The 27,857-nt window shown below is 54.3% G+C and overlaps 2 protein-coding genes across 3 annotated transcripts; one reads left to right on the top strand and one right to left on the bottom strand.

Annotated features, from left to right (window-relative positions):
• The first annotated feature begins 61 nt into the window (after positions 1-61).
• LOC116954744 (GTP-binding protein Rheb-like) lies at positions 62-18,670 on the top strand. Its single transcript, XM_032975515.2, has 8 exons — positions 62-523; positions 1,869-1,940; positions 5,122-5,189; positions 5,741-5,823; positions 9,592-9,648; positions 10,333-10,380; positions 14,671-14,752; positions 15,011-18,670. The coding sequence occupies exons 1-8, from the start codon at positions 478-480 to the stop codon at positions 15,101-15,103; spliced, it is 549 nt and encodes a 182-aa protein (XP_032831406.1). The 5' UTR covers positions 62-477; the 3' UTR covers positions 15,104-18,670.
• Positions 17,396-27,712, bottom strand: GOSR2 (golgi SNAP receptor complex member 2). Of its 2 annotated transcripts, none has more exons than XM_032975511.2 (7): positions 27,545-27,712; positions 25,242-25,369; positions 24,711-24,775; positions 24,180-24,288; positions 22,178-22,310; positions 21,396-21,536; positions 17,396-20,613 (listed from the first exon to the last, which is right to left on the bottom strand). In XM_032975511.2, the coding sequence occupies exons 2-7, from the start codon at positions 25,268-25,270 to the stop codon at positions 20,452-20,454; spliced, it is 639 nt and encodes a 212-aa protein (XP_032831402.1). In that variant the 5' UTR covers positions 25,271-25,369; positions 27,545-27,712; the 3' UTR covers positions 17,396-20,451. The 2 variants fall into 2 exon arrangements, with proteins under 2 accessions (XP_032831402.1, XP_032831401.1); XM_032975510.2 differs by having other exon boundaries at positions 25,242-25,325.
• Positions 27,713-27,857: the final 145 nt, after the last annotated feature.

Genomic DNA, 27,857 nt, shown 5'->3' with positions numbered 1-27,857 from the left:
CGAGAAGATTTGGTGGTGGTGGTGATTTGGTGGTGGTGGTGGTGATTTGGTGGTGGTGGTGGTGATTTGGTGGTGGTGGTGGTGATTTGGTGGTGGTGGTGGTGATTTGGTGGTGGTGGTTGAGACGAGGCCCCCAGGGCGTTTGGTGGTGGTAGAGGCGACACCCAGAGAGGACTGCGTTTTGGGTGGACGTCTGTCGGGGGGTGGGGGGCGGGGGTAACAAGAGCTTTATAGCTCATCGGATTCCACCGGTATAAATACATATTCAGATTCTGGACACCAGAGCAGAGGATTTGGTACAAGAGACCACAGGATTTTTTTTTTGGTCTGGTGGCGGTGGTGGTGGACACGAGACCAGAGAGGATCTGGAGGAGGGGAAGAAGAGGCCGTCGAAGGATTTGGTGGAGCTCAATGCTGCAGGGAAACCACGTTTAGAAGATCGAAGCCCCCCATTTCAACCTCCTTCGCCTGGTTGCCATGGCCAAGTTCAGGAAGATCGCCATCCTTGGCTACCGCTCCGTGGGTGAGTGTCGAGCCGACGATCGATGCGCCGATCAACGTGGGATAAATCAACCGTGTTCGACTTTGTTGCATCCCACTGGTATTTCCATCGATCCGATTGAACACGGCTGATGATGACGATATACAACGATGTTCTGTATCATCATCAGCCATGCTCAGTCCACTGCTCGATCGTCCGGTGGCTGCCCACCACCATCCATCCATCGCTCCCGCGTGTGGCCCTGATTCCATCGCTCCGTCTCCCAGGCGGCGGTGGTTCTCTTCGCCGCTTTTCCCCCTCCCCTCCTCTTGCTGCCATTCCATCGCCGATCTCGACCACCGCCCGCCATCTCGAGGCGTCCTGCCCAGAGCCCGCTCACCTTCCTCAACGTGACGCCTCTGACCTGCGTGGGGTTAGGCGAGGTGGTTCTTGTTGGCTGGTGTGGTTAGCGTCGGGGGTAGGGCTATGGCTAATGTGGTTAGGCTAGGGTCTGATTGGTTAGCGGTAGGGGTAGGGCGATGGTTAATGTAGTTAGGCGAGGGTCTGATTGGTTAGCAGTAGGGGTAGGGCTATGGCTAATGTGGTTAGGCTAGGGTCTGATTGGTTAGTGTGGTTAGCGGTAGGGGTAGGGCTATGGTTAATGTAGTTAGGCTAGGGTCTGATTGGCTAGTGTGGTAGGGCTATGGTTAATGTGGTTAGGCGAGGGTCTGATTGGTTAGCGGTAGGGGTAGGGCTATGGTTAATGTGGTTAGGCGAGGGTCTGATTGGCTAGTGTGGTTAGCGGTAGGGGTAGGGCTATGGTTAATGTAGTTAGGCTAGGGTCTGATTGGCTAGTGTGGTAGGGCTATGGTTAATGTGGTTAGGCGAGGGTCTGATTGGTTAGCGGTAGGGGTAGGGCTATGGTTAATGTGGTTAGGCGAGGGTCTGATTGGCTAGTGTGGTTATCATTAGGGGTAGGGCTATGGTTAATGTGGTTAGGCTAGGGTCTGATTGGCTCGTGTGGGTAGGGGTCGGGCTATGGTTAATGTGGTTAGGCGAGGGTCTGATTGGTTAGCGGTAGGGGTAGGGCTATGGTTAATGTGGTTAGGCTAGGGTCTGTTTGGCTAGTGTGGTTATCATTAGGGGTAGGGCTATGGCTAATGCGGTCGTGTTTCGCTTCGTCATGAGTTTCGCTTGGGTTGTTAAGGTCGTCGTGTTTGTCAATTCCGAACGACAGCCCTCCATCACCCGACAGAGCCAATCGAGTCACGTCGTCACGGGGAAAGCGTGCTCGTCGGCGTGGTTCATCGGGCAAACTGCGGGACGAATGTTGAACAGCGCGAGCGGATTGTTGACCGCTTTTGAAATGTTGCGTTGTGCGTCGCAGGCAAATCGTCGCTGACGATACAGTTCGTGGAGGGTCAGTTTGTCGACTCCTACGATCCAACCATCGAGAACAGTGAGCGCCCCGTGGCCCCCCACGATTCGCACGCCAACAACCAACATTACTACACTAAAATAAAACTATTTCCAATTTTTTTTTATTGTTACCAGGTATAAGGCCCCCACTGAGCTCTGTAGCTCTTTGTCAGGAGCGACCTGTAGTTCACAAATTATAGGTCGTACGAAGAGGCGGCCAATCATCATCGCCAAATACTCTAAGGAGCCGTCCATAAATGACGTCACGCATCTGGGGGGGGAGGGTCAGACATTTGTGACGAGGGGGGGGGGGGGTTTGGAGAAATGTGACGTCACATCAAAATGCGCAACTTTAAATAAATATAGACAACACGTTCTACTTAATTAAATAGACTGTTTAATAAATGTTTTCTCCTACAACATCAGAGTGCAGCGCCACATTAAATACGCACTAAGATGACAATAGTTTCAAGCTATTTGAAGCAATCAGACACCATAGAGCCCAATGCATATCCGACCAGGAACACATAGGCAGTGAACTCAAGCACGTACACCAAGCTCTTAAGGCTAATGGTTACTCCGACTATACAATCCGCAAAGCTATCACTCCAACCATGAAGAAGGACCCTCTTGAGGAGCCTTTCAAAACCATCACCTTACCCTACATTGCGGGGATCACAAAAAAGATCTCAAAAATCTTGAATAAACACAAGATCCAGGTCCATTTCAACACATTACATAAAATCCGTGATCTGGTTCCGTCTGTAAAAGATGTGATTCCGGACATACAGTACCCTGGCGTCTACAAACTAAGTTGCCTCTGTGGTAGTAGTTACATTGGAGAAACGAAACGACATGTCTCGGACCGCATTCGTGAACACAAAGCAGTCCTTAAACACGGTAGGACCAACACCTCGGCCGTGGCAGATCACTGTTATAATTCAGTAGGCTCACATGACATTGACTTCTCCAAGACAGAGGTTCTTTGTAAGCCATCTGGCTACCATGAAAGATTCGTTCATGAGGCTATCCACATATACAAACACAGGAACAATTTCAACCGAGAAGATGGATTCTGGCTTAGCAATCATTGGAAGGATTTGATAAACCATTTCGGGTCTTAATTGATTGTTCACGCTTACGGTGGCTTTCAGACAGCACACATTAATTTTTCGTCTCCCCCCTCCTCTTTTCCGAACATAGATGGACTCGTCCTTCTAAACAAACTGTCAAATCGCTATCCGTGGCGCTAACGTTTTTTTTAAATAAATGCAAGTAGTGGCCATAAATAAATAAATAAAGCCACCGTTTGGAAATAAATTAATAAATACGAACCGCCACTTCTTTCAAATGCTTCTTGCCGTTGGTTTTTCACACCTGATGATGACTGTTTGTGTTACAGTCGAAACGTCATGAGAATTTTATTGTTTTATATATATTTTATTATTTTATTGTTTCCCTTCAACGTGACTTTACCGAAAGAACCAAGAATATATTTGAAGCATGGTTTTTTTTTGGGGGGGGGGGCAGAGCTCTGTGACGTTATATTTGAGGGGGGGTCAAGACTTTTTGTGACGCCGTGTGACAAAGGGTGGGGGGTCAAAAATCGTCCAAAATCGCGTGACGTCATTTATGGACGGCCCCTAAATGCGCGTGGCGTGACGTTGAATAATCCACGTGACCACGGGGAGAAAGACACTGCAGACTCCAAATACACAGAAGGCGTCGGGGTCGGCATCGAACCCACGACCTCCTGCGTACCAGGCGAGGGAGTTAACATCTCGTAATCGCGGCACCCCATACAGATGTCACACATAAACAACTACAGTCGCCGCTAAGTGGCAGTTAGGTTACCGCTGGTGCCAGGCTAGGTGCACTTTGAGGCCGTTACACGAAGTATGGAAGGCTGTCGCTGCAGGCAGGAGGTCACAGGACAGAGCCTGGTGTCGTGGGTTGACTGACTTGAGATGAGTGGCAGATGCACTCCCCACAATACCGCAAACAAAGACAAAGATCCCTCATATAGCCTCGATAAACTTTTGGGGCAAGTGCCGTTAGTAAGCACCTATGAAGGCACACGAGGGGATGGGTGGCCAGCACCATGCCAGGCCGCAAAAACACGCGCATATCACATACACGCTCATACGTCACAAAGACAAACGCAAAGGCGTCGCACGCAAACACACACACACATCGCATGCACACACATGTTACACATTCACATCACACACATGCACCCATAATTTGCATACACACACACACCATGCTAATCGGTGGTGCGGGGCCATACGTCATACACTCACCAACACACGTGTCACATGCAGACAACACAAACAACCGAGTTTCACACACACACACACACCGTACGATCACACGCACAAGGGTGGACGGACAGACATGGATCGATAGACGGAGGTGCAGACTATCACACGGACAAATGTAGTTGTTAATACTGGTAGGAACCTCCTGGTTACACCAGCCCACAGGGGATTATTGTGTCCGTCCGTCCGTCGTGCATCCAAAAATGGGAGGGGTGGGGCTGGGTGGAGAGGGGAGGGTGGGGAGGGGCTGGGTGGGGAGGGTGGGGCTAGGTGGGGAGGGTGGGGCTGGGTGGGGAGGGGCTGGGTGGGGAGGGGCTGGGTGGGGAGGGGCTGGGTGGGGAGGGGCTGGTCACCCCGTGGTGCCCTTCTAAAACTCAACGTTTAACCTACTCACGCCGGCTTGTGCCCGCCTTCACAGTCGGGCATATTTGCGGAATACACCACGTGGTGCCGCCGTTGACCCTGGCCATTGACCGAGCAACCCAATGTTCCTACCAGCTCCCTCCGCAGGAATGTGTTATATCTGTGTACTGTACGTGCGTGTGTGTGTGTGAGGAGAGCAGTAGTCCAGCGGTTCGCGCACTGCGCTCCGAACCCGGCGTCCCGAGTTCAATTCCTGCTCACGGTCAACATATGTGACAAATATCTAAACCGGTCCTGGGCCTCCCCGAGATCAACTCAGCCTTAAATTAGTCCTTGGTGTCGTTTGCAAACATCAGCATTGAAGAGACAAAGGCGGCCGGGCGTGGCGTTGGCCATGCACCTCGTCGTTGCGGCGTTCCGGCCTTAAATAGGCGCTCGCTGGCAGGACTTGCCCCGACAGTCTGTTAAACGCTAAACGGGGGGGGGGGGGGGGGGACATTTGCATTGATATTTGTACACGACTCTTCCCTCTTGCAGCGTTCACGAAAACTCTCCATATCAACGGACAGGAGTTCAACCTGCAGCTGGTGGACACGGCCGGGCAGGTGCGTGGGCATGCGTGCTGATTTTGTTTAACCAGGTGAGAAGCCAAGTGACCTGTGCGACAGAGTGGGTGAGTTGGTGGGTCGGTGAGTCGGTGAGTGAGTGTGAATGGTTGAATAAGTGAGTGGGTGAGCAGGCGAGTGAGATTGTGAGCGGGTGATTGGGTAAATGACAGAGTGAGGTGGCGGGGTGAATCTTTCAAGTTAATTTTGTTGAACCAGGCGAGAGCTCAGGAGACCAGCGTAGTCTGATTTGCAGGAGTGACTCCGAGGCATTAGCCTGTCAGTAGGGGGGCGATAATTGCTGTCAACAGTGGCGAATATCGTAACTGTTCCTGGGCCTCCCCTAGGTCGACGTGAGCTTAAATGAGTACGAGTACCCGTGTCAGCGCTGGGGAAACCCAAGGCAGAAGGGCATGTTGTCGGCCACACCACTCCGTCATATGAGCACCGTGGCGGCCTTTCGTAGGTGCTACCCGCTCACAGCACTTTCCCCGTAAGTCCACGAAGGCAACAATGTGGCGGAACCTTTGTCTTTGTGCTCGTTTCTACAGGACGAGTACTCCATCTTCCCCCAGTCGTACTCCATGGACATCCACGGCTACGTGCTGGTGTACTCCGTCACCTCCAGCAAGAGGTAAGCTGACCACCCGCGTGGTGAAGTGTGGCCAAATTAACCGCCCGTGATCCGCACGGCCGTTGTGGTTGGGGGAAGCCCTCGCATCCAGCAGTGGATTGACAAAAGGGCTGTACGTATCTTTTCATCTTGATATCGGCCTTCCGTCTTCTATAACTTGGCCCCATTTTTTGCGGATTTATTTTGATCCAGTTTGTGTCGTGCTTCTCGCGGCCACGTGCGTAATACGTCAATACGGAGCGCGCCGATTTTGCCCAGCTTGGCTGCTGTTGTGAATGAGCCCAGGTGAGTCCTTGCTATGGTCGCACTTCCAGAGGCTCAGCTGACAATCCGCAGTTGTGGTGGAGACTCGCGACCTTCTCGGGAGCCAACGGCTCTGGCCGCGATAACGTCCTGATTTTTGGTTATGACGACGAATCTGCCGTCAGTGTTGCAGTTGTGTGTGTGTGTATGTGCGTGTGTGTGTAACACGGCAAAACAACCCCCTCCCTCCTCGCGGTGCCGGACGGGCAACTCTGTCGTGGATAGTGCTGTGGGGGGAGGGCCAATTCCGATCGGCCTCTCCACTCATGGTGTCTGTGACCACCACAGTGGCTAAATGGGGGCTTTGGATGGGTGCGAGGGGCTGGTAACCCCTCCACCTTCAATTAACCACCACAAAACCACGAATTAAATATGTATCTAATAAGCTTGTGCCGGAGGCCCCGGGGGGACAGGCATCTATGACGTCTCCTAGCCAAACCCCAATTGGCGGAGCCAGGAGATTGAATCTTTACCCTCGGGGCTCCTTTAGAAACAACGAAAAGGCACTTCGTGTGGCCACGTGGAATGTTCGAACGCTCACTGCAGAGGAGAGGCTGCCACTCCTCTTTCGGGAGCTGGACTGGTACCGCCTGGATCTCTGTGGCATTCAGGAGGTCCGGTGGACCGGTTCTGGCTCCTGCCACCATGAGGGGTGGACAGTCCTCTACTCGGGGTAGGAGACTGCCAAACAACAGGGTGTGGCCCTTCTTTTGAACAAAACAATGAAGGGGACGTGGGAGCATGGCGGTGAGGTGTGGGAAGCTGTAAGCCCCAGGCTACTTTGGGCTCGCCTTCCCATCAACCGGAGGCGAGGAGTGGTGGTCGTGGTTACTTATGCCCCCACCGAAGACGAACATCCGTGGAGGAATGCAGGCAAAGCCGATGAGTCAGATACCTTCTATGACCTCCTGTCACAGGTGGTGGCTAAAGTGGCCCCTCGGGATAGTCATCTTGTTGTCTGGAGTGATTGGAGGGCATGGGCCAGATCAGCTCAATAACAACGGTAGGAGGCTGCTAGATTTTTGTGCAGCCCATGGGCTTGTAATTACCAACACGCTGTTCCGGCATCGGCGCATCCACACAACATCATGGATGCATGCCGGGTCCAAGCAAGAACATCTGCTGGACTACATAGTGACGGACCAGCGGATGCGAGCACATGTCCTTGACAGCAGGACCTACCGTGGAGCTGATCTGCCCTCTGAACATCGACTAGTCATCTGTAAGATGCGCCTGCCATTCTTCCACTCCGGTGGTAGGTATACACCCAGGACCCCTTTCCAACCTAAAGTGGCCTGGTCTCAGCTGATGAAAGTTGCAAGCGAGAATTTCATCATCGCTTGCGGCTGGGGTTGGCATCGTTCCCCACTCCTCCTGATGTCGAGGGTAAATGGGCGAGGTTTAGGACTGTGACTCATGCAGCTGCAATGGCTGCTTTGGGTACTCGGTCCAGACCTCCCCAGAGACCCTGGCTGACAGAGGAGGTGTTCAGGATAGTTGAGAAATAGCGACAGGTCCACTCTCATCGGCTACAGCATCCCACGTCAGAGAATGAGGAGGCTTACCGCAGCCTTCGCTCGGAGGTTCGGAGAGCCGTGAGGCGCTATAAGGATGGGTGGTGGTCGCGGGTTGCTGAGGAGATGGAGTCTGCCTCAGTGACCCGCAATCACAAATCTCTATTTAACTCCATCAAAAAAGTAACCTGCAGCACCACACCTATTACCATCATTAGGGGAAAAACGGTGATCCAATCTCCGACCCGCAGGAACAGGTTTGCAGATTTGCTGAGCATTTCTGTGAGGTCCTGGGAGAGGGGAAATCCCTCAGCCAGGAAAACATCGTGGCACAAAGTGGGAATGACCCTGCTGAGGCTGCGTGCCTCAAATATTGGAAGAAGTCACCCCCTGTGAGTGGCTGGCTGAGGTGCCATCTGTTGAAGAAGTACTGAAGGCGATCCGGAGTCTGAGACCAGGAAAGGCACCGGGCAGAGATGATCTCCAAAGCCAAATGCTGAGGAAGGGTGGAGTGTGTGCCCAGACTGCCCTATATGACATCGTAACAACAGTCTGGACCACTGGACGGGTTCCGCAGGATTGGAAGGATGCCCTGGTGGTCCCCCTCTTTAAGAAGGGAGATCGCACAACGCAGCCTTGCCTGCCAGAGGAGCTCACCGATGGGACCTTGTCCAGATCTTTCAAGGATTTGTGAGCTCCTCACACAATCCAGCCTAGTTAAATCCAGGATTGGGTGTAGGCAGGCTAGCCTAAATGTTTCTAACCGGCAAACATGTTCCATTAGGGGGGTCCACGTTTCGCAAGCGTAGAGAAGGGAGGGAACGACTGTGGTAAGTCTTGTTGGAATTCCCTACACCTCTGCTGTAGCAGACGGACAGAAAATATGGCATCTGTGCAGGACCGCCCTTTCCTGAAACCGCATTGGGGCTCCGCAAGCCTCTCCTCAGCGTGCCTAGCAAGGCGATGTTGAATAATCCTTGCCAGGACCTTTCCCGGCACACTGAGGAGTGAAATGCCCCTGTAGTTGTTACAGTCTGTGCGTTGGCTGGGTCATGTAGCCCGCATGCCCAGCCACCGCATGCCTAAACAGCTTTTGTTCGGCCGGATCGAGGGGGCTAAGCGGGCGCGGCACGGGCTAGAGAAGAGATGGAGTGATGTGGTACAGGAGGACGTGGAGCTGAGTGGACTTGCCGATTACTGGTACTAGCGGTGTCAAGATCGGCCTCTGTGGAGGAGGCTCGTGAAGGACGCTACTGGGCAGTTGGAGGCAGTCGCCCTCCAACAACAACGGAGGGCGGAGGAGCGATGCTCACAACAACGAGCGGAGCGCCGGGTGGCTAAAGCACAGCAGGTTGGCACAGTAGGGGGCACAGGTGGTGCATCAGCCAGTCATCTCAGTCATCTCAGTCAGTCGACCCGTGGCACTTGGGTCTGCCCCGTGACCTCCTGCCAGCGGGCGTTCGACACTTCACGTGGCCTCAGGGTGCACATGGCCTGGCACAAGCGTCGTGGTGACGTCACCGCCACTTAGTGGCGAATGGCGGTTGTTGTGTGTGGGGGAGTGGTGGCGCAGCGGTGAGTGTATTGCGTTACGAACCCGGCGATCTGAGTTCAATTTCCGCTCACGGCCAACACCAGTGACTATTATCTGAACCGGTCTTGGGCCTCTCCTAGGTCAACTCGGCCTCAAAACGAGTACCTGGTGCGGTGCGTAAACATCGCCACTAGGGACACAAAGGCAGTTGGGCGTGGTGCTTGCCACGCACCCCCTTCCGTGCTGTTCCGGCCTTCATAGGTACTAGCTAACAGCACTTGCCCCCAATGTCTGTTAAGGCTATACGGGGGGGGGGATATTTGTGTTTTGTGTGCACGTGCGCGTGCACGTGCGTGTGCATGCATAAACGTGTGTGTGTGTGCGCGTGTGTCTCTTTTTTCTCCCCACTCGCTCCAGTTTTGAGGTTGTCCAGATTATCCACGACAAGCTGCTCGACATGGTGGGAAGTGTCCAGTAAGCAGCAACGAGTCGCACTGCCCCTCACTCGCTCGCACCGTTACGCCCCTTTGGCCCAGGCTCTGGCCCAAGAAGACAGTCAAGACATCGGTAAAGCCTTTGGCCCACGGTGTTTGCCGTCAAGGCTGCTTCGCCGCAATTAGCGGTTGATGCCCATCTCGTGTTTACAGCCCTGCAGAGCCAGCGGTGGAAGTTCCGCATTTCTATGGCAGGGGAGTGGGGCGTGAGTTTATGCATAGGATCACGACCGCTGTTGATCTAAACGCCCTGCCGCTGAGCCATCGACATCACTATCGGTGTCGGTGTTAATCATCTTCTCGTACATTTGGAAGTCGCGCCCTTCGTTAAACCGCAGGGCTACGTCATGGATGGCCGCGCGGTGTGTCACTGACGGGTATTGTAGGCGGCGATGTTGCTGCGTGGTTTTGCCCAATTAATACATTTTCCGCGCTTATCAAATTCAACGAATTTGGACCGTGACGCCAGCAAGCGGTGGCCGACTCGATTTAGAACGACGTCACGGGGATCTTTAACGGCCACTGTGAGTAGGGGGATTATGACGGTTATTAGACACTGCAGTATTAACCAGGGTGGCCGCATGGCTCGACCCGCGTGAACCTCTGCAACAAGCGGCGAACCATTCGGTTGTGTTTTGTTTATTTTAATTTTGGTCTATTCCAGAGTTCCAATTGTGCTGGTGGGGAACAAGAAAGATCTTCACTTGGAGAGGTGATGATGCACGCACACACATACGCATGTACACACATGTAACGGGCGTTATAGGGCTAGGGGTGTAACGGGCGCTATAGGGCTAGGGGTGTAACGGGCGCTATAGGGCTAGGGGTGTAACGGGCATTATAGGGCTAGAGGTGTAACGGGCGTTATAGGGCTAGGGGTGTAACAGGCGTTATAGGGCTAGGGGTGTAACGGGCATTATAGGGCTAGGGGTCTAACGGGCGCTATAGGGCTAGGGGTGTAACAGGCGTTATAGGGCTAGGGGTGTAACGGGCACTATAGGGCTGGGGGTGTAACAGGCGTTATAGGGCTAGGGGTGTAACTGGTGTTATAGGGCTAGGGGTGTAACGGGCACTATAGGGCTAGGGGTGTAATGGGTGTTATAGGGCTAGGGGTGTAACGTACGTTATAGGGCGAGGGGTGTAACGAGCGTTATAGGGCTAGGGGTGTAACAGGCACTATAGGGCTAGGGGTGTAACGGGCACTATAGGGCTAGGGGTGTAACGAGCGCTATAGGGCTGTGGGTGTAACGGGCACTATAGGGCTGGGGGTGTAACAGGTGTTATAGGGCTAGGGGTGTAACAGGCGCTATAGGGCTAGGGGTGTAACAGGCGTTATAGGGTTAGGGGTGTAACAGACGCTATAGGGCTAGGGTTGTAACAGGCATTATAGGGCTAGGGGTGTAACAGGTGTTATAGGGCTAGGGGTGTAACAGGCACTATAGGGCTAGGGGTGTAACAGGCGCTATAGGGCTAGGGGTGTAACAGGCGTTATAGGGCTAGGGGTGTAACAGGCGTCATAGGGCTAGCGGTGTAACAGGCGTTATAGGGCTAGGGGTGTAACAGGCGTTATAGAGCTAGGGGTGTAACAGGTGTTATAGAGCTAGGGGTGTAACAGGCGTTATAGTGCTAGGGGTGTAACAGGCGTTATAGGGCTAGGGGTGTAACAGGCGTTATAGAGCTAGGGGTGTAACAGGCGTTATAGAGCTCGGGGTGTAACAGGCGTTATAGGGCTAGGGGTGTAACAGGCGTTATAGGGCTAGGTGTGTAACAGGCGTTATAGGGCTAGGGGTGTAACAGGCGTTATAGAGCTAGGGGTGTAACAGGCGTTATAGAGCTAGGGGTGTAACAGGCGCTATAGGGCTAGGGGTGTAACAGGTGCTATATAGGGCTAGGGGTGTAACAGGTGCTATATAGGGCTAGGGGTGTAACAGGTGCTATATAGGGCTAGGGGTGTAACAGGCGCTATAGGGCTAGGGGTGTAACAGGCGTTATAGGGCTAGGGGTGTAACAGGCGCTATAGGGCTAGGGGTGTAACAGGCGTTATAGGGCTAGGGGTGTAACAGGCGCTATAGGGCTAGGGGTGTAACAGGTGTTATAGAGCTAGGGGTGTAACAGGCGTTATAGGGCTAGGGGTGTAACAGGCGCTATAGGGCTAGGGGTGTAACAGGCATTATAGGGCTAGGGCTGTAACAGGCGTTATAGGGCTAGGGGTGTAACAGGCGCTATAGGGCTAGGGGTGTAACAGGCGTTATAGGGCTAGGGGTGTAACAGGCGATATAAGGCTAGGGGTGTAACAGGCGCTATAGGGCTAGGGGTGTAACAGGCGTTATATGGCTAGGGGTGTAACAGGCGCTATAGGGCTAGGGGTGTAACAGACGCTAAAGGGCTAGGGGTGTAACAGGCGCTATAGGGCTAGGGGTGTAACAGACGTTATAGGGCTAGGGGTGTAACAGGCGCTATAGGGCTAGGGGTGTAACAGGCGTTATAGGGCTAGGGGTGTAACAGGCGCTATAGGGCTAGGGGTGTAACAGGCGTTATAGGGCTAGGGGTGTAACAGACGTTATAGGGCTAGGGGTGTAACAGGCGCTATATAGGGCTAGGGGTGTAACAGGCGTTATATGGCTATGGGTGTAACAGGCGCTATAGGGCTAGGGATGTAACAGGCGTTATAGGGCTAGGGGTGTAACAGGCGCTATAGGGCTAGGGGTGTAACAGGCGTTATAGGGCTAGGGGTGTAACAGGCGATATAAGGCTAGGGGTGTAACAGGCGCTATAGGGCTAGGGGTGTAACAGACGCTAAAGGGCTAGGGGTGTAACAGGCGCTATAGGGCTAGGGGTGTAACAGACGTTATAGGGCTAGGGGTGTAACAGGCGCTATAGGGCTAGGGGTGTAACAGGCGTTATAGGGCTAGGGGTGTAACAGGCGCTTTAGGGCTAGGGGTGTAACAGGCGTTATAGGGCTAGGGGTGTAACAGACGTTATAGGGCTAGGGGTGTAACAGGCGCTATATAGGGCTAGGGGTGTAACAGGCGTTATATGGCTAGGGGTGTAACAGGCGCTATAGGGCTAGGGGTGTAACAGGCGCTATAGGGCTAGGGGTGTAACAGGCGCTATAAGGCTAGGGGTGTAACAGGTGTTATAGGGCTAGGGGTGTAACAGGCGTTATAGGGTTAGGGGTGTAACAGATGCGATAGGGCTAGGGTTGTAACAGGCGTTATAGGGCTAGGGGTGTAACAGGCGTTATAGGGCTAGGGGTGTAACAGGCGCTATAGGGCTAGGGGTGTAACAGGCGCTATAGGGCTAGGGATGTAACAGGCGTTATAGGGCTAGGGGTGTAACAGGCGCTATAGGGCTAGGGGTGTAACAGGCGCTATAGGGCTAGGGGTGTAACAGGTGTTATAGGGCTAGGGGTGTAACAGGCGTTATAGGGCTAGGGGTGTAAGAGGCGTTATATGGCTAGGGGTGTAACAGGCGCTATAGGGCTAGGGGTGTAACAGGCGCTATAGGGCTAGGGGTGTAACAGGCGTTATATGGCTAGGGGTGTAACAGGCGTTATAGGGCTAGGGGTGTAACAGGCGCTATAGGGCTAGGGGTGTAACAGGCGTTATAGAGCTAGGGGTGTAACAGGCGCTATAGGGCTAGGGGTGTAACAGGTGTTATAGGGCTAGGGGTGTAACAGGCGTTATAGGGCTAGGAGTGTAAGAGGCGTTATATAGGGCTAGGGTTGTAACAGGCGTTATAGGGCTAGGGGTGTAACAGGCGTTATAGGGCTAGGGGTGTAACAGGCGCTATAGGGCTAGAGGTGTAACAGGCGCTATAGGGCTAGGGGTGTAACAGGCGTTATAGGGCTAGGGGTGTAACAGGCGCTATAGGGCTAGGGGTGTAACAGGCGCTATAGGGCTAGGGGTGTAACAGGTGTTATAGGGCTAGGGGTGTAACAGGCGTTATAGGGCTAGGGGTGTAAGAGGCGTTATATGGCTAGGGGTGTAACAGGCGCTATAGGGCTAGGGGTGTAACAGGCGCTATAGGGCTAGGGGTGTAACAGGCGTTATATGGCTAGGGGTGTAACAGGCGTTATAGGGCTAGGGGTGTAACAGGCGTTATAGAGCTAGGGGTGTAACAGGCGTTATAGTGCTAGGGGTGTAACAGGCGTTATAGGGCTAGGGGTGTAACAGGCGTTATAGGGCTAGGGGTGTAATAGGCGTTATAGAGCTAGGGGTGTAACAGGCGTTATAGGGCTAGGGGTGTAACAGGCGCTATAGGGCTAGGGTTGTAACAGGCGTTATAGGGCTAGGGGTGTAACAGGCGTTATAGGGCTAGGGGTGTAACAGGCGCTATAGGGCTAGGGGTGTAACAGTCGCTATAGGGCTAGGGGTGTAACAGGCGTTATAGGGCTAGGGGTGTAACAGGCGCTATAGGGCTAGGGGTGTAACAGGCGCTATAGGGCTAGGGGTGTAACAGGTGTTATAGGGCTAGGGGTGTAAGAGGCGTTATAGGGCTAGGGGTGTAAGAGGCGTTATATGGCTAGGGGTGTAACAGGCGCTATAGGGCTAGGGGTGTAACAGGCGCTATAGGGCTAGGGGTGTAACAGGCGTTATATGGCTAGGGGTGTAACAGGCGTTATAGGGCTAGGGGTGTAACAGGCGTTATAGAGCTAGGGGTGTAACAGGCGCTATAGGGCTAGGGGTGTAACAGGCGTTATAGGGCTAGGGGTGTAATAGGCGTTATAGAGCTAGGGGTGTAACAGGCGTTATAGGGCTAGGGGTGTAACAGGCGCTATAGGGCTAGGGGTGTAACAGGCGTTATAGGGCTAGGGGTGTAACAGGCGCTATAGCGGTAGGGGTGTAACAGGCGCTATAGGGATAGGGGTGTAACAGGCGCTATAGGGATAGGGGTGTAACAGGCGCTATAAGGCTAGGGGTGTAACAGGCGCTATAGGGCTAGGGGTGTAACAGGCGCTGAAGGCTGGCGGGGTGGGGGCTGTGCTGTGCCCGTGGTGCAGGGTGATCCCCTGCGAGGAGGGGAAGCGCCTCGCCGATGCGTGGAAGGCCGAGTTCATGGAGTCGTCCGCCAAGGAGAACCAGGTTAGCGCGGCCCTTGCCGACTGCCCTCATCGTCGTCGTCGTCATCACCGTCATCACCATTATCTTCATAATCCTCATCGTCATCATGAACATCGTCATCATCGTTGACATAATCATCATTCGCACAACTCTTCATTTCTCTCTATATTCTCCGGGTCGCCGGCAGACTGGAGTAGGTGGCACGTGACCAGTCGTGGATCCTGGCCCATTGCGAGAGAGGGGGAGGCGTGAATACTGGATGTGGTGTGCCGAGTGCAGGCCGCGGTGGACGTCTTCAAGCAGATAATTGTGGAGATCGAGAAGGCCGACGGTGCCGTCCCCCAGCCCAAGAGCAGCTGCCTCGTCATGTGACCCCGCCGCCTCCGGGGTCACGTGACCACCTCCGGGGTCACGTGACCGCCTCCGGGGTCACGTGACCGCCTCGCGGTTCGAGCCCAGCGGCCGCCCCGGTTAACACTGAGGTGTGTGTTAACACTGAGGTGTGTGTTAACCGGAGTAGTAGTTGTAGTAACACTGCTACCACGTGCCGTCCGCTTCACCGTGGACGTCAAAGATCCCGTGACGTCGTTCGCAAGGGTGGGCCCCATCGTGTGCCGGCGCTGCGTTGCAAATTCGCCAAATTTGAGATACGGCACCACGATTGGGTTAAACCGTAAAGCAACGTGGCCCCCTCCACCCCCCGCGCCCGAACACAGCACCGGCCCCCCACTGTCATGCCGGTGCTGTGTTCAAACTTGTGACGTGTAGGGACAGCACCCACCGGGGGGACCCCCCCCTAGGCTGAGCACCTGTGCTGTGAGATGTTTTTCGTCACGTGTGATTGGACCGATTATAAGTTCAAGTATTACGATTCATAACCCCCCCCCACCGACCTCCGCCCCCCACCCCCGCCTGCCCCCCAGTCTTCCCCTTGCCCCTGGGTAGTGCTTGGGCGATGTGCAGGGAAGTTTCCGAACGAGTCAAGTTTCCCTCCCAAGCGACATTGCGATGGTATACTGGATGTGGTGTGCTGGGGTTCAGAAATATAATCTAGGTCGCTGGGAGACTACAGTAGTAGGTGGCACCTGACCGGTCGTAGTCACGGCCCACTGCGAGCGAGATAGATGTATACTGGATGTGGTGTGCCGGATGATGGAGGGAGAGGTATTACTACAAGTGGCGGCTGATGTTAAGCACTGGTTACGTATCTGTAGTAGGGGTGGGGGGGGGGGGTTGTGATTTTCGTACATTAAGTCAGAAGAAGTATTTAGCTCCCTCCCATACCCCCCTTGCATGCCTCCCGTTTTTAGCGTCGGAACGCCTCCAGGTGAAGTTGAAAGCGTTTGTACGTTGCCGCTGTCCGTCCGCGTGTAACCGCGGGGGGAGAGGAGGGTTGGGGGGGTTTCGATGACTCCCGTGGAGGTGATCCGACCTTGAGCGTGAAGTTCGACGTCGGATCACCTCCCCCCCCCTCCACGTACAGAACGACATTACGAAAATCTAGAAATGTCGTAAGATAAGACGTGTCACAGCTGCCATTCCACGAGGGAGTTGGGACATTTTGGTAAGTTAGGAGGGTGGTTGGGACCACTCGCTCCATTGCGCATTTGGCAAAGTGACAGTCAAATTATTAATGTTTTATGATAAACCTTAATCACAAATATACTTACCTCAACCACAGACTGGCTGAAGGAGAGGTCTGATGACTTGGCGGCAGCCATGTTGCATGGGGGGGGGGAAATTCACGGCGGCCATGTTGCATGGGGGGTTGTCCTGGCAGCCGATTGGTTGGCGCAGTGGGACTGATAACATCAATCCCCTGGCAACCGCTGCCACGCCCACAGCGTTGCGATCTCCCTCGATTTCCTCTTCACTTTTAGGATCTTTCGGTAATCTCTATAGTTGCTGGATTTTACGAAAAAATTCTCTACACGGGGCCTCTAGTGTATGCAGCACCCCAAGAAAGTCGCTCACCAAATTGGTTTTAATGTGATTATTTGCCTCTTTCCCCCGCCCCCCCTCCATAAAGCAGTGCCCAGCATTCGAAGGAAGAACTCTATAACCCACGTGGGTAATTGGCACGATAGGGTAAGCAGCTTGGAGGTTAGGAATATAACTGTGTGTGTAAGGAGAAATAGGATCACTGGTGGTGTTATATTTATTTGTGTTTTTGTTTACTTAACTTGGGAGGCCCTCTCCCGAGTCTCAAGGCTGCTTTTGAATCAACGTCTTAACTGCATTTGGGATCGTTTGGCCAATTCCGCTGTGAACGAGCGTTTAGCTTGGCGCACATACGAGGAGGAGATAACGGCTGGCTGGGATCGCGATGACCTCTTGACCTTTTAGATAACTCACGGGCGCACACGGCGCGGATTCCGTCGGTTTAACGCGGCTCTTGAAATATTAATTTAATTTATTTTTACCGAATTCTAAAAAAAATGGCTCCCCTTGTAATTTTGGCTGCAGGACCCCCCTGCTCTTGCCAATCGCTGTGTGTGTGTGCGTCTGTGGCTGTTTGGCAATGGCGAATGCAGACTGTGAATTAATCTGCTGCTTCGGTTAATCTTCTGAAATGGGCCCCCGTTACGTTCATCACATCACACCATCACACTACACTACCACCACCACCACACCATCTAATCGCATCCACATCCCATTCAAGCGCAGTCTCAATCGCGCCCTTTATTCAGATGCAGAGCGTGTGTGCCCCGTCTGCGGTGTGATTGCAAGTTAAACAAATTATGTCCGATTTAAAGCTTTCGTGACTGCAGGGATTCGTCTTCTGGGTTCTTTCGGTAAAGTCACCACGTAGAATGGAGATGAAATAATAAAAATAAACATAACAATAAAATACTGTTATTATTGGAAGGCTAGGAAGGCTACTTGTGTTGTGGCCGTAACGTCGTGAGAATTTTATTGTTATTATTGTTATTATTTTATCTCCATTCTACGTGACTTTACCGAAAGAACCCGGAAGATGAAATTATATCCGGTCATGCAGCTGCTGCTGCTACGTTGCCAGTGGTGCACAAGCAACAACAACAGCAGCTTTGTCAATAGCACACGTGGCCTTAAAAAGAAAAGCATATAATAGGCAACGTTTTGGGACAATTGGCCTAATTCTTCTGAGCACGTGGCCAGGTGCTATGAAAAAGGGCCATTGAACGATACGTCACCTTTTATATATGTATATTTATTTGCTTTTAAGGCCACGTGTGTCGTTGACGAAGGTGCCAGCCCAGAGGTGCCCACTATGGGGCGCTGCGATCACATTTGTTCAGTCCAGATACAGGGACTCTTCTACTTATGAACATTCGACTTACGCACTTTTAGAGATACGAACAAACCCGTCCGTCCGTATGTCCAAGTTGCCTGTTCAGGACCGAGAGTCGTAAGTTCAACCGCCGCGAAATAGATGGCGGCGGTGGCATCTACATCTGCAGAACGTGAAGAACCAGTGGCATCTACATCTGCAGAACGTGAAGAACCAGTGGCATCTACATCTACAGAACGTGAAGAACCAGTGGCATCTACATCTGTAGAACGTGAAGAACCCAGTGGCATCTACATCTGTAGAACGTGAAGAACCAGTGGCATCTACATCTGCAGGAGATTATACAACTTTTAAATCCATTCCCTCCCCTGTGTTTAATGTACACGCCGTACAACATGTTTGGAATCGACAGGAGTAAAGTTATACTTACGAACAAATCGACTTACGAACAGACACCTCTGGAACCTAACCCGTTCGTAAGTAGAGGAGTCCCTGTATTTAAGCCGCGAGGTTCCTACAACTTTGGTGGCGGAAGCAGCCCCTACGCCCCCCCCCACCCCCCCCCGTTGCTGGTGACTGTTGCCCTAAGATTGCCCACAAGTGGATGGCTGCCCTCGAGTGCTCCACGTTTGCACTTTACACAATTAAAAGGACATTTGACGTTGCGCCGGAGTTGTCCTCTATCGTCCGTCACGAGCAACTGTTGTTGTTACCCGTGGCTCGACCACGGGAAGCAGTGTCGGGTCGAGGGTGCAGCGGATGAGGAAATTGGAGGAACGGGAAGAGAAGGGACGCGAAGGCAACGCAACACACGGGAACAACGTCGCCCCAGTGCTGATGTTCATACACTGCACGATGTACTCATTTAATGCCGAGTCGACCTAGGGGAGGGCCCGGGACCGGTTCAAATATTCGCCACGGTTATTGGTCGTGAGCGGCAATGGAACTCTGGTTGCCGGGTCCATAGCGGAGTGCGCTAACCACTGCACCGCCACTCCCCCACAGTGGCACCCCGGACAGAGAAAAGAGCCTCCTCCGTTCGCCACTAACTGACGGTTACATCACCACAGCGCTTGTGTGCCAGGCTAGGTGCACTTTGATGCCACGTGACGTGCACACCAACACACACACAATGCGGGTGGACAGTGTGGAGGTGTCTGTCGGCGTCCAGCGAGAATCGGACGCTCGGAACCACGCGTTTATTAATCGTCACCGCACGTAGAACCGGCGGCAGAAGCGGAGCAATGGATGCGGCCAACCGCGCAGACATTCACAGTTTACCGCGACCGGGAACGCCGCGGGAGATGGAATTGTGTCTACGCAGGTGAAGGAAACACATGTAATTGCCGTGTTGGAGACGCTGGGCCGACGCCACTGAGATTCTAGGTCCTAATCCGGGTTTTTAGTGATTACGCCGGGTTCTCAAATCTAGCGAGTTGATGGTTTCAGCCCGGTCAACCAATGACTCGCACAGAGATCCGTGGACTCGCACAGAGGCTCCGACTCGGATGTGCTGAGCTGTGATTATTTAGGGTTCTCAAGTTTAGTGAGTTAATGGTCTCAGCCTGGTCACCAATGACTTGCATAGAGACCCATAGACTCGCATAGCCTGAGTTGTTTCTCTAGCGAGTGGAAAATCTTGGCCCGGTCACCAATTCCCCCCCCGCCCCCGACAAAACAAAAGCATCGATAGAGTCCCGTCGCTTTCAAGTCTCCAAATTACAGTTCCGAAGTCTAAAGTGTTCCGGTTTGACTGGCGCTCGATAAACACGTCACGGCAAGGGCGCACGAAGAGGCGGGCGTTGGGGATTCCCGACGGAAGCGTTGGAGATAACGGGGCGATCGAATCAAGTCCGTGACGTCATCTCCTTCCTCGTCCAAGGAATGTTCCTCGCCGGGGTTGAAGGAGGCGGCGTGCCGCACAAATTTCCGTAATAATGATGGGGTCGGCAGGGGCAGGGGCGTTAGAAAAATAGCATTGTCTACGAAGCAGCAGGTCAAAGGTTATTAGTTTGCCAGTTGACAAGAGGACGCGAGCTCGGGACAACCGCACCACCAGGGGCGACGACGATGGCCGGTGGGCGCGGTGAGCTATCGCGCGGCAGCCCAAGGGATCGGACCCGTGAGCAGGCGGTGGGCGGACCCGTGAGCAGGCGGTGGGCGGACCGCCGCATCGTGAAAAACGCAAAGGATGGCGACGGCTTGGGGGAGGGGGGAGGCCTTCATCCAACAGTGGATCGATCGTGGCCGACGACGCCGAATCGTCGCGGGTTCGCCGTCGCGTCCCGGCGTTCGTTTCGCCAAGGGCCACGGCGTTCGGGCGTCGGTGGCCGCTTGCGTCGGCGTCCCTCCGTTCCCTCCGGTGCCTCCGCTCCGTGGGTGGGAGCGCGCGGGCGCGCTGGGGGCACGGTGGAAGACGCGGGGGAGGGAAGGGGCCCGCGTCGTCTCACGTGAGGTACTTCACGACGGCGATCATGATGAGGCAGGTGATGAGCATGCCGACCACCATGATGGCCTTGTCCTGCGTGGCCCTCTTCTCGATGAGACGCATCACCGTGTTGGACAGGCCCAGCATGTTGGCAACGTCCAGGATCTTCTTCTGAGCGCCCTGCCGTGACAAAGACAAAGATCCCCCGCGTAGCCTTTCGCGGAATGTTGGGGCAAGTGCTGTTGGCGAGCGGCTATGAAGGCCGGCACGGCACACGAGGGGGTGGGTGGCCAGCACCACGCCCGGCCGCCTTTGTCTCCCCCAGTGGCGATGTTTACTACACACCGCACCAGGTACTCATTTGAGGCTGAGTCGACCTAGGGCAGGCCCAGGATCGGCTGAGATGAATTCGTCAGCGGTGTTGGCCGTCAGCGGGAATCGAACCCGGGTCGCCAGGTTCGTAGCGTATTCGCCACTAAGTGGCGGTGACGTCACCACGACGCTTGTGCCAGGCCATGATGTTTACACACCACACAACGTAATGAATCGACTTAGGGGAGGCCCAGGAACGGTTCAGATATTCGTCACTGATGTTGGCCGCGTTCATAGCGCTACGCGCTAATCACTGCACTGCGGCCCTATCGTGCGCACACAAAGACAAAGATCTCCCGTATAGCCTTAACTGACTGTAGGGGCAAGTGCTGTTAGCGAGCATGGCACACGAGGGGGTGGGGGGGGGTGGCCAGCACCACGCCCGACCGCCTTTGTCTCCCCAGTGGCGATGTTTACACAACCTCACCAGCTACTCATTTTGAGGCCGAGTCGACCTAGGGGAGGCCCAGGAGTGCGCGCGCGCGCACACGCACACGCAAATAACAAGTTGTAAATGCGGAGCCCCGTGACTGCACGCCCGCGGCGCTGCTGGCGGGAGCTGGCGCTGGCGGCCAGCGCCGTCGTCGCACCTTGAGCGTCCTCCGCTGGTCACGCAGCCCGTCGATGATGCCGCTGCCGCTGGCGATGAGGTCGTCCATCCCCGAGTGGGCGTTCCGCAGGGACGAGTTGTACTGCAGCGCCTCGTCTATGGCGATGGACGTGTCCGCGTCCTGCACGCGGGGCGACACGGCGGCGAGATGTCAACGACCTCGCCCTGGTTTACGGGGGCTTGCGAGGACGATCCCGACCCGGACCCCTGTATATTCCGAGATTGCATGTTCTCCCCGCGGCCGCGTGGATTTTTCCCCGGGTTCCCCGGTTTTCCCCCTCCGCATTTCGAATCGACGTGCGTCGATGTGTCCACATGAGAAGCCGCTTCGTTGAGCTATCATTTGTGGGCAGGCCGCTTCTGAAAGAGAGCTATGAAGCTCGGTGGGCCTTACCTGGTCATATAAAACTAGTTACGTGTCCAAGCACACAGGACACGGGCATATGGACGGACACGTGGATTGACGGAACGCACACATGGACGGACTCGCGGACAAACGAACACATGGACAGTGGGACGCACAGACGGGACATACGGTCGGATAAACGGAGGGAGGGGCACACGTGGATGGACAGAGATCGTCACGCGGAGAGCCGGATGGACACTTGGACACGTTGACGGACACAAGATGGACAGACGGGACACGCGGAGAGACAGGCCCGTTGGCAAGACACGGACACACGTGCTGCTTTTAAGGGAGGCCCGAGCAAAGGACGACAAACACGGCACACCCCCGGTCGACTCCATCGAGTCCGCGCGTACGTTGGTGGTGAAGGACTTGGCGAGCAGCTCCTCCCGATCGCGCTCCGTCTGCTCGCGCTTCAGGCGCCGGTGAGCAAAGTTCTGCAGCGCCGCTCGCAGGTGCTGAACGTCATACTTCAGCTGGTCCACTCGCCTGGGGGGCGGGAGGGCGGGAGGGGGGGGGCGGTGACACGACCGTGCGGCAGCGAGTTAGCCGCTTGTTGTCGGGGTTCGCGGTGGTTCGAACCTGGCGGCCGTCCCGGATAATACTGGCGGTTGTATGAACCGCAGCGGCTTCATCCTAAAAAGTCAGAGGAGTGATCTGGTCACGTTCATAGGCCGTGGACAAGTGGTGCAAATCCCACATTGCCGTGGCCCGGCGCGAGTCTATACATAGCACAACCACCGCTAGCTTCCTCACAAAGTAGTACCCTATTTTATTGGCCACGGAGGTAGGGAGCAAAGGATGATGGGCTCAATCACCACCTCCCCCATGAGCCAAGATTTGAATTCGCGATCTTACGACTGCCGCAAGTCCCCCAAGCCAAATTTAAATTTGACAAGCGTTGAAAATTTACTCGCAAATTACTTTGTTTGGAAATCGCGACACACGGCGGCATCGCCTCCTCCCGGCAGACTTATGCTGTCTTCGCAGGCCAGGCGCCAAGCTCACCCACCTAGCGCCGCCCACAGGGACAGCTGCCGCTGGGGGTGCCCGCTCCGTGGCTAAACTGCCGCAGGGCGCTTCGGCGCGTGCTGCATGGAGGAGGTGCAGTGCAAACACACGAGAGACGGCGATTCGGTGACGATGCGGGGAGAGGACGGGGTTAGAGTTTGCCGAGACGGATCTGGTGTTAAGAGGCTCTCGGGTGGAGGGCCCGGTGAGAGGGGTGGAGGGGCCCTGGCAGGCAGTAGCCGGGAACCAGAGTGGTCATTAATTAGCCATTGTTAGGTGTCCAATAATGGCGGCCCAGGCAGAACACGCGTCCAAGGGGTGACGACGGCCAGGGAGATGGAGCCAAAAGATCGTGGCCACGCGTGGGAGTGAGATGGATGGTGGCGGCACCGGGCGGTAAGGAATGGCGACAGCGTTGGGGAGGCCTTCATCCAGCAGTGGACGGACCATGACTGATGATGATATATTATCATCAACCATGGTCAATCCATTTTTGGATGAAGTCGATCGTACGGTTGTATATAGCAGCAACAGGAGCGTGAGCAATAATCTATAAATTGGCAATAATCGTCACGGCAACGTGTAGCGTGCCGCCGCTACCGCCGCCGCCGCCGCCGCAGTTCCTCGCTCTGTTGAAGAGAAATTAGGATGACTCACAGGTGCGGGGAAGAACCACAGACGAGAAGGACAGGCCAGCAGCAGCAGCAGTCAGGCTCCTAATTCTCACCAAAGCTCTGCAGAGTCCTCTACACATTAAGGCGTTATCAGCCAATTAATGAGTGTCCACTTGTGGGAGGAAACTGAAGTACCCAGAGACAAGCCGCGAATGCGCGGAGGCAACAATCTAGCCCATACAGAAGCACAGCTGTCAACCCGTACGGTTTGATCCGTATTCTTGTACAGGGAAACTGAGTTTTCTGGTCCATACGGCGTACAGCCGTTTCAATACGAGCAACAACAACAACAAAAATCGATTTTTTTTTTGTATTTCTCCCTTGTGATGGGACTTTGTAGGATCAACGTTGAGATTTTTAGGCGGCACGGGGTGACCAATAAGGTCTGAATGGGTCTGTAATCAGGCAGGCACTGGTAAGGGGCTGACAGGTTTGCAGAAGGGACGAACGGCGATCAGTCCGCACTTTGCTATGCCGCCTTATCCTGGCGAGGCAGGGCACGGTCTCCTCCTCGACGCCCAGGGGAAGAAGTTTCACAACATCCGTGGCACGTGATCTACCAACCCTCGCCGCTGCCTCCACAGTGCTGGATTACAGGCAGCCACGTGCAGCGTGGCCTCACCCCCACCCCCCACCCCGGCCACACTGCTCTCCCTGAACACCGTTCACTCACAGCTTCGCGTTGGGTCTCCGGTTTGGTGGTTCCTTGCTGGCGAGAATTTCCAGCCGCTCGCAGCTGCTGAAGATCTGCTCGATGTGCTCCTGGATTTCTTTCTCCACCACTGACAGAGGGAGACAGATCATCTTTGTCTCCGTGGACCAGCATACCCAGCCACACGTTTCGGAGGGGGTGAAGTTGTAACACAGTCGCTCGTTTTGAGAAACAAAACTTCATCGTGCATTAATAAAAGTTTACATCGTATAACGTAACATGTGGGAAGATAGTGGCGAAGTGGGGAAGGCCTTCATCTGGCAGTGGATTGCCTGGAGCCCTGGTTTAGGGTTGATACTGGAGATCAGCAGTAGAGTTTTTTTTTTACTGAAGGCAAGGTTTTCGCTAAGATGTAGCCAGGGTTAGGCCTGCGATGGATGGAGCCAGTGTTGGGAGTTGAGACCGGCGCCACGGAGGGCTTGATTGATGTTGAGACTGGACCTAGGGTTATTTCTGAGATGGAGCCAGGGTTATTGTTGAGGAATGACTCACGGTGCAGGGACTGCTTGTCACTTGTCTCCAGGCGGCTCATGTGTCCCTGCACCTCATGGATCCTCCTGGAGACAGAGCCAACGGGGACACAGGAAGACAGTGAGACAAGCGGAGACACAGGAAGCCAGGGGGAGAGACAGAGGGAAAGTAAGACAGAGGGATACAGAGGGGGCGAGGCACAGAGGCGAGACATGGTATCAAGTGAGTTGACAGGAACCTAGCCGCATCACAAACAACAACTGAGAGAGTAACATCAACTCACGAGTAGTCCTGTGCAGCACAGTGACACCACCGTGCACCCAGCAAGCTCCGTCACAATCAAAATCAGTAGTCAAGTATGACAGGCTTATCACGGCGCACCGAGGCATTACGATAGCGCAGCCAGCGCCAGCATGTCACAGTGGCCTAATCGTGGCACATAACAGCACGCGTCAGCACATCGAGAAGACTGCGGCAAAGTCCACTGCAGGAGAGCAGAGTGCGGGCCAGCGTGGTGGCAGCAGAGGGCAAAGGTCACAGGGCACGACTCACTTGTTGGTCTGGTGGTAGAGGGCATCCATGGTGGAGAGCGAATCCGGACCCCGTGGGGGTCACAACTCAGCGTGGACAGAGATCCTGTGCCAGAGATGAGAAGACGGATAACCCCCGTGACAAGGATTCTAGATAGGTCACAGATAAATCGGGGGAAAGGTGACACAAATATCCCACAACCGAGATCTTAGATCAGTTGATTTTGGTCTAGTCCATCATTTCAAAGACAAGGCTGCGATGTTCTATGGGAGACACGGAGCCTTCTGCAGTCTGGTTCCGTGATTGTGGAATCTCCTTCCTCGGTCCATTAGGGAATTCCGAGTCCTTTAGAATCGCTGTCTTAAAATTCAGCTATTTATACTGCAGGCTTTCCACGTAATTTAATATTTCAAAACCAATTGTGTTTGTTCGATTGTTTAACTCTGCCTTTATTATTATTTGGTGTTAATCATAGTTCTTCATTTTATTGGAATTTCGAGAGTGGTCATTGATATTGTTATTTCCCTTAGATTTTACCCATATTTGTGAGTGTAGTTTTATTTTCACATACAGCGCTTTGAGACACTTCAATATGAAAGGCGCTTTATAAAACAGATATTATTATAGCTCCTGAGATAAGAGCAATCAGGCGAATAGACCCAGAGACAATGTTTGTACATCGCAGAGATCTGAAGACCGTAATTGGTGGGATGAGACAAATGGACACCCAACGAGATCCGAGGATATGGGACAAGATACCTCAAGACAAAGACCAGGGGCGGAGCCACAGGGGGGGCTGGGGGGGCTCAGCCTCCCTCTGAAATTTTGGGAAAGTCGGTAATCGGGATAACCGGATATCCGGCTGCTGCAAAATGCTGCAGGCTGCTACCTTGTGCTGCCCTGCAGGCTGCCACCTTGTGCTGCCCTGCAGGCTGCTTGAGCGGCAGCCTTTCGAACTTATCGAACTTATTAGCCACACGAGGAGAGAGACAAGGAGAGAGAGACACGAGGAAAGAGAGACACAAGGGGAGAGACACAAGGAGAGAGACGTGATCCAAGATCCAGCCCGTCTCGTGCCGGGACAAGACTCTTGGGGCAAAAGACGGAGAGATCTCAAACCGGGAGACACGGATCCTCAGACGGGAGACGCCTGGGAGAGGGGGCAAAAGACAGAGGCACGAGACGGGAGACACAATAACAGAGATCAGGCGACCAGAAATTAAGAGACAGGAAGACACCTGGGACGGGAAACACAACTTCTGGGACAGCGAGACCTTTGAGGACAATACCAGCAGAGAGCGGGAGACACAGGGAGAGAGCAGGAGACACAGGGAGACAGATCTGGAGACACAGGGAGACAGATCTGGAGACACAGGGAGACAGATCTGGAGACACAGGGAGACAGCAGGAGACACAGGGAGACAGATCTGGAGACACAGGGAGACAGCAGGAGACACAGGGAGACAGATCTGGAGACACAGGGAGACAGATCTGGAGACACAGGGAGACAGATCTGGAGACACAGGGAGACATCTGGAGACACAGGGAGACAGCAGGAGACACAGGGAGACACAGGGAGACACAGGGAGACAGCAGGAGACACAGGGAGACTGATCTGGAGACACAGGGAGACAGATCTGGAGACACAGGGAGACACAGGGAGACAGCAGGAGACACAGGGAGAGACATCTAGAGACAGCAGGAGACACATCTGGAGACACAGGGAGAGACAGATCTGGAGACACAGGGAGACAGCAAGAGACAGCAGGAGACACTGGGAGACAGATCTGGAGACACAAGGAGAGACAGATCTGGAGACACAGGGAGACAGATCTGGAGACAGCAGGAGACCGATCTGGAGACACAGGGAGACAGATCTGGAGACACAGGGAGACAGATCTGGAGACACAGGGAGACAGATCTGGAGACAGTAGCGGACACCGGGCGAGAGACAGCAGGAGACACAGGGAGACAGATCTGGAGACACAGGGAGACAGATCTGGAGACAGCAGGGAGAGACAGATCTGGAGACAGCAGGAGACACAGGGAGAGACATCTAGAGACAGCAGGAGACACATCTGGAGACACAAGGAGAGACAGATCTGGAGACACAGGCAGACAGATCTGGAGACACAGGGAGACAGATCTGGAGACAGTAGCGGACACCGGGCGAGAGACAGCAGGAGACACAGGGAGACAGATCTGGAGACACAGGGAGACACAGGGAGACAGATCTGGAGACACAGGGAGACAGCAGGAGACACAGGGAGACAGATCTGGAGACAGATCTGGAGACAGCAGGCAGACAGATCTGGAGATAATACCGGGTGGCAGGTCTGAAGACAGCACCCGGAGGACACCAGGCGACCAATCCTTGGAGACAGGAGACGAGAGACGACGAGAGAGAGAGACGTCTTGAGACAGACGATGAGCGTGGAGACGGACGCTCAGGAAGAACCCCCCCACGTCACCACCAGGCACCCCCCTCAGCCCCTCCCCCACCGCCGCCGCCACCACCACCGCGATGGAGGCCGCCGCCTCTGGTGCCTCTCGCGCCACCATCTTGGGTAGGGATGGAGGTGGGGGGCCGAGGTGGCGGCGGAACCGGAAGCTCGACTGGCGCGCGCGCGTGCACAT

This window comes from Petromyzon marinus, chromosome 56, assembly GCF_048934315.1.
Source record: "Petromyzon marinus isolate PM22_M1 ecotype Great Lakes invasive population chromosome 56, UKy_Petmar_22M1.pri1.0, whole genome shotgun sequence".
NCBI lineage: Eukaryota > Metazoa > Chordata > Hyperoartia > Petromyzontiformes > Petromyzontidae > Petromyzon > Petromyzon marinus.
Note: the sequence above shows the minus strand (reverse complement) of the source record. Positions and strands in the feature narration are given on the sequence as shown.

What these genes read in the sequence shown, in the direction of transcription:
- LOC116954744 (XM_032975515.2), top strand. Translation starts at nt 478, where the DNA reads ATGGCCAAGTTCAGGAAGATCGCCATCCTTGGCTACCGCTCCGTGG. An exon ending in CCTTGGCTACCGCTCCGTGG is followed by an intron (nt 524 to 1,868) that starts GTGAGTGTCGAG and finishes TGTGCGTCGCAG; the next exon opens with GCAAATCGTCGCTGACGATA. An exon ending in CGTCCGCCAAGGAGAACCAG is followed by an intron (nt 14,753 to 15,010) that starts GTTAGCGCGGCC and finishes TGCCGAGTGCAG; the next exon opens with GCCGCGGTGGACGTCTTCAA.
- GOSR2 (XM_032975511.2), bottom strand. Translation starts at nt 25,270, where the DNA reads ATGGATGCCCTCTACCACCAGACCAACAA. An exon ending in TGACAAGCAGTCCCTGCACC is followed by an intron (nt 24,289 to 24,710) that starts GTGAGTCATTCC and finishes TCCCTCTGTCAG; the next exon opens with TGGTGGAGAAAGAAATCCAG. An exon ending in CCAAGTCCTTCACCACCAAC is followed by an intron (nt 21,537 to 22,177) that starts GTACGCGCGGAC and finishes CCCCGCGTGCAG; the next exon opens with GACGCGGACACGTCCATCGC.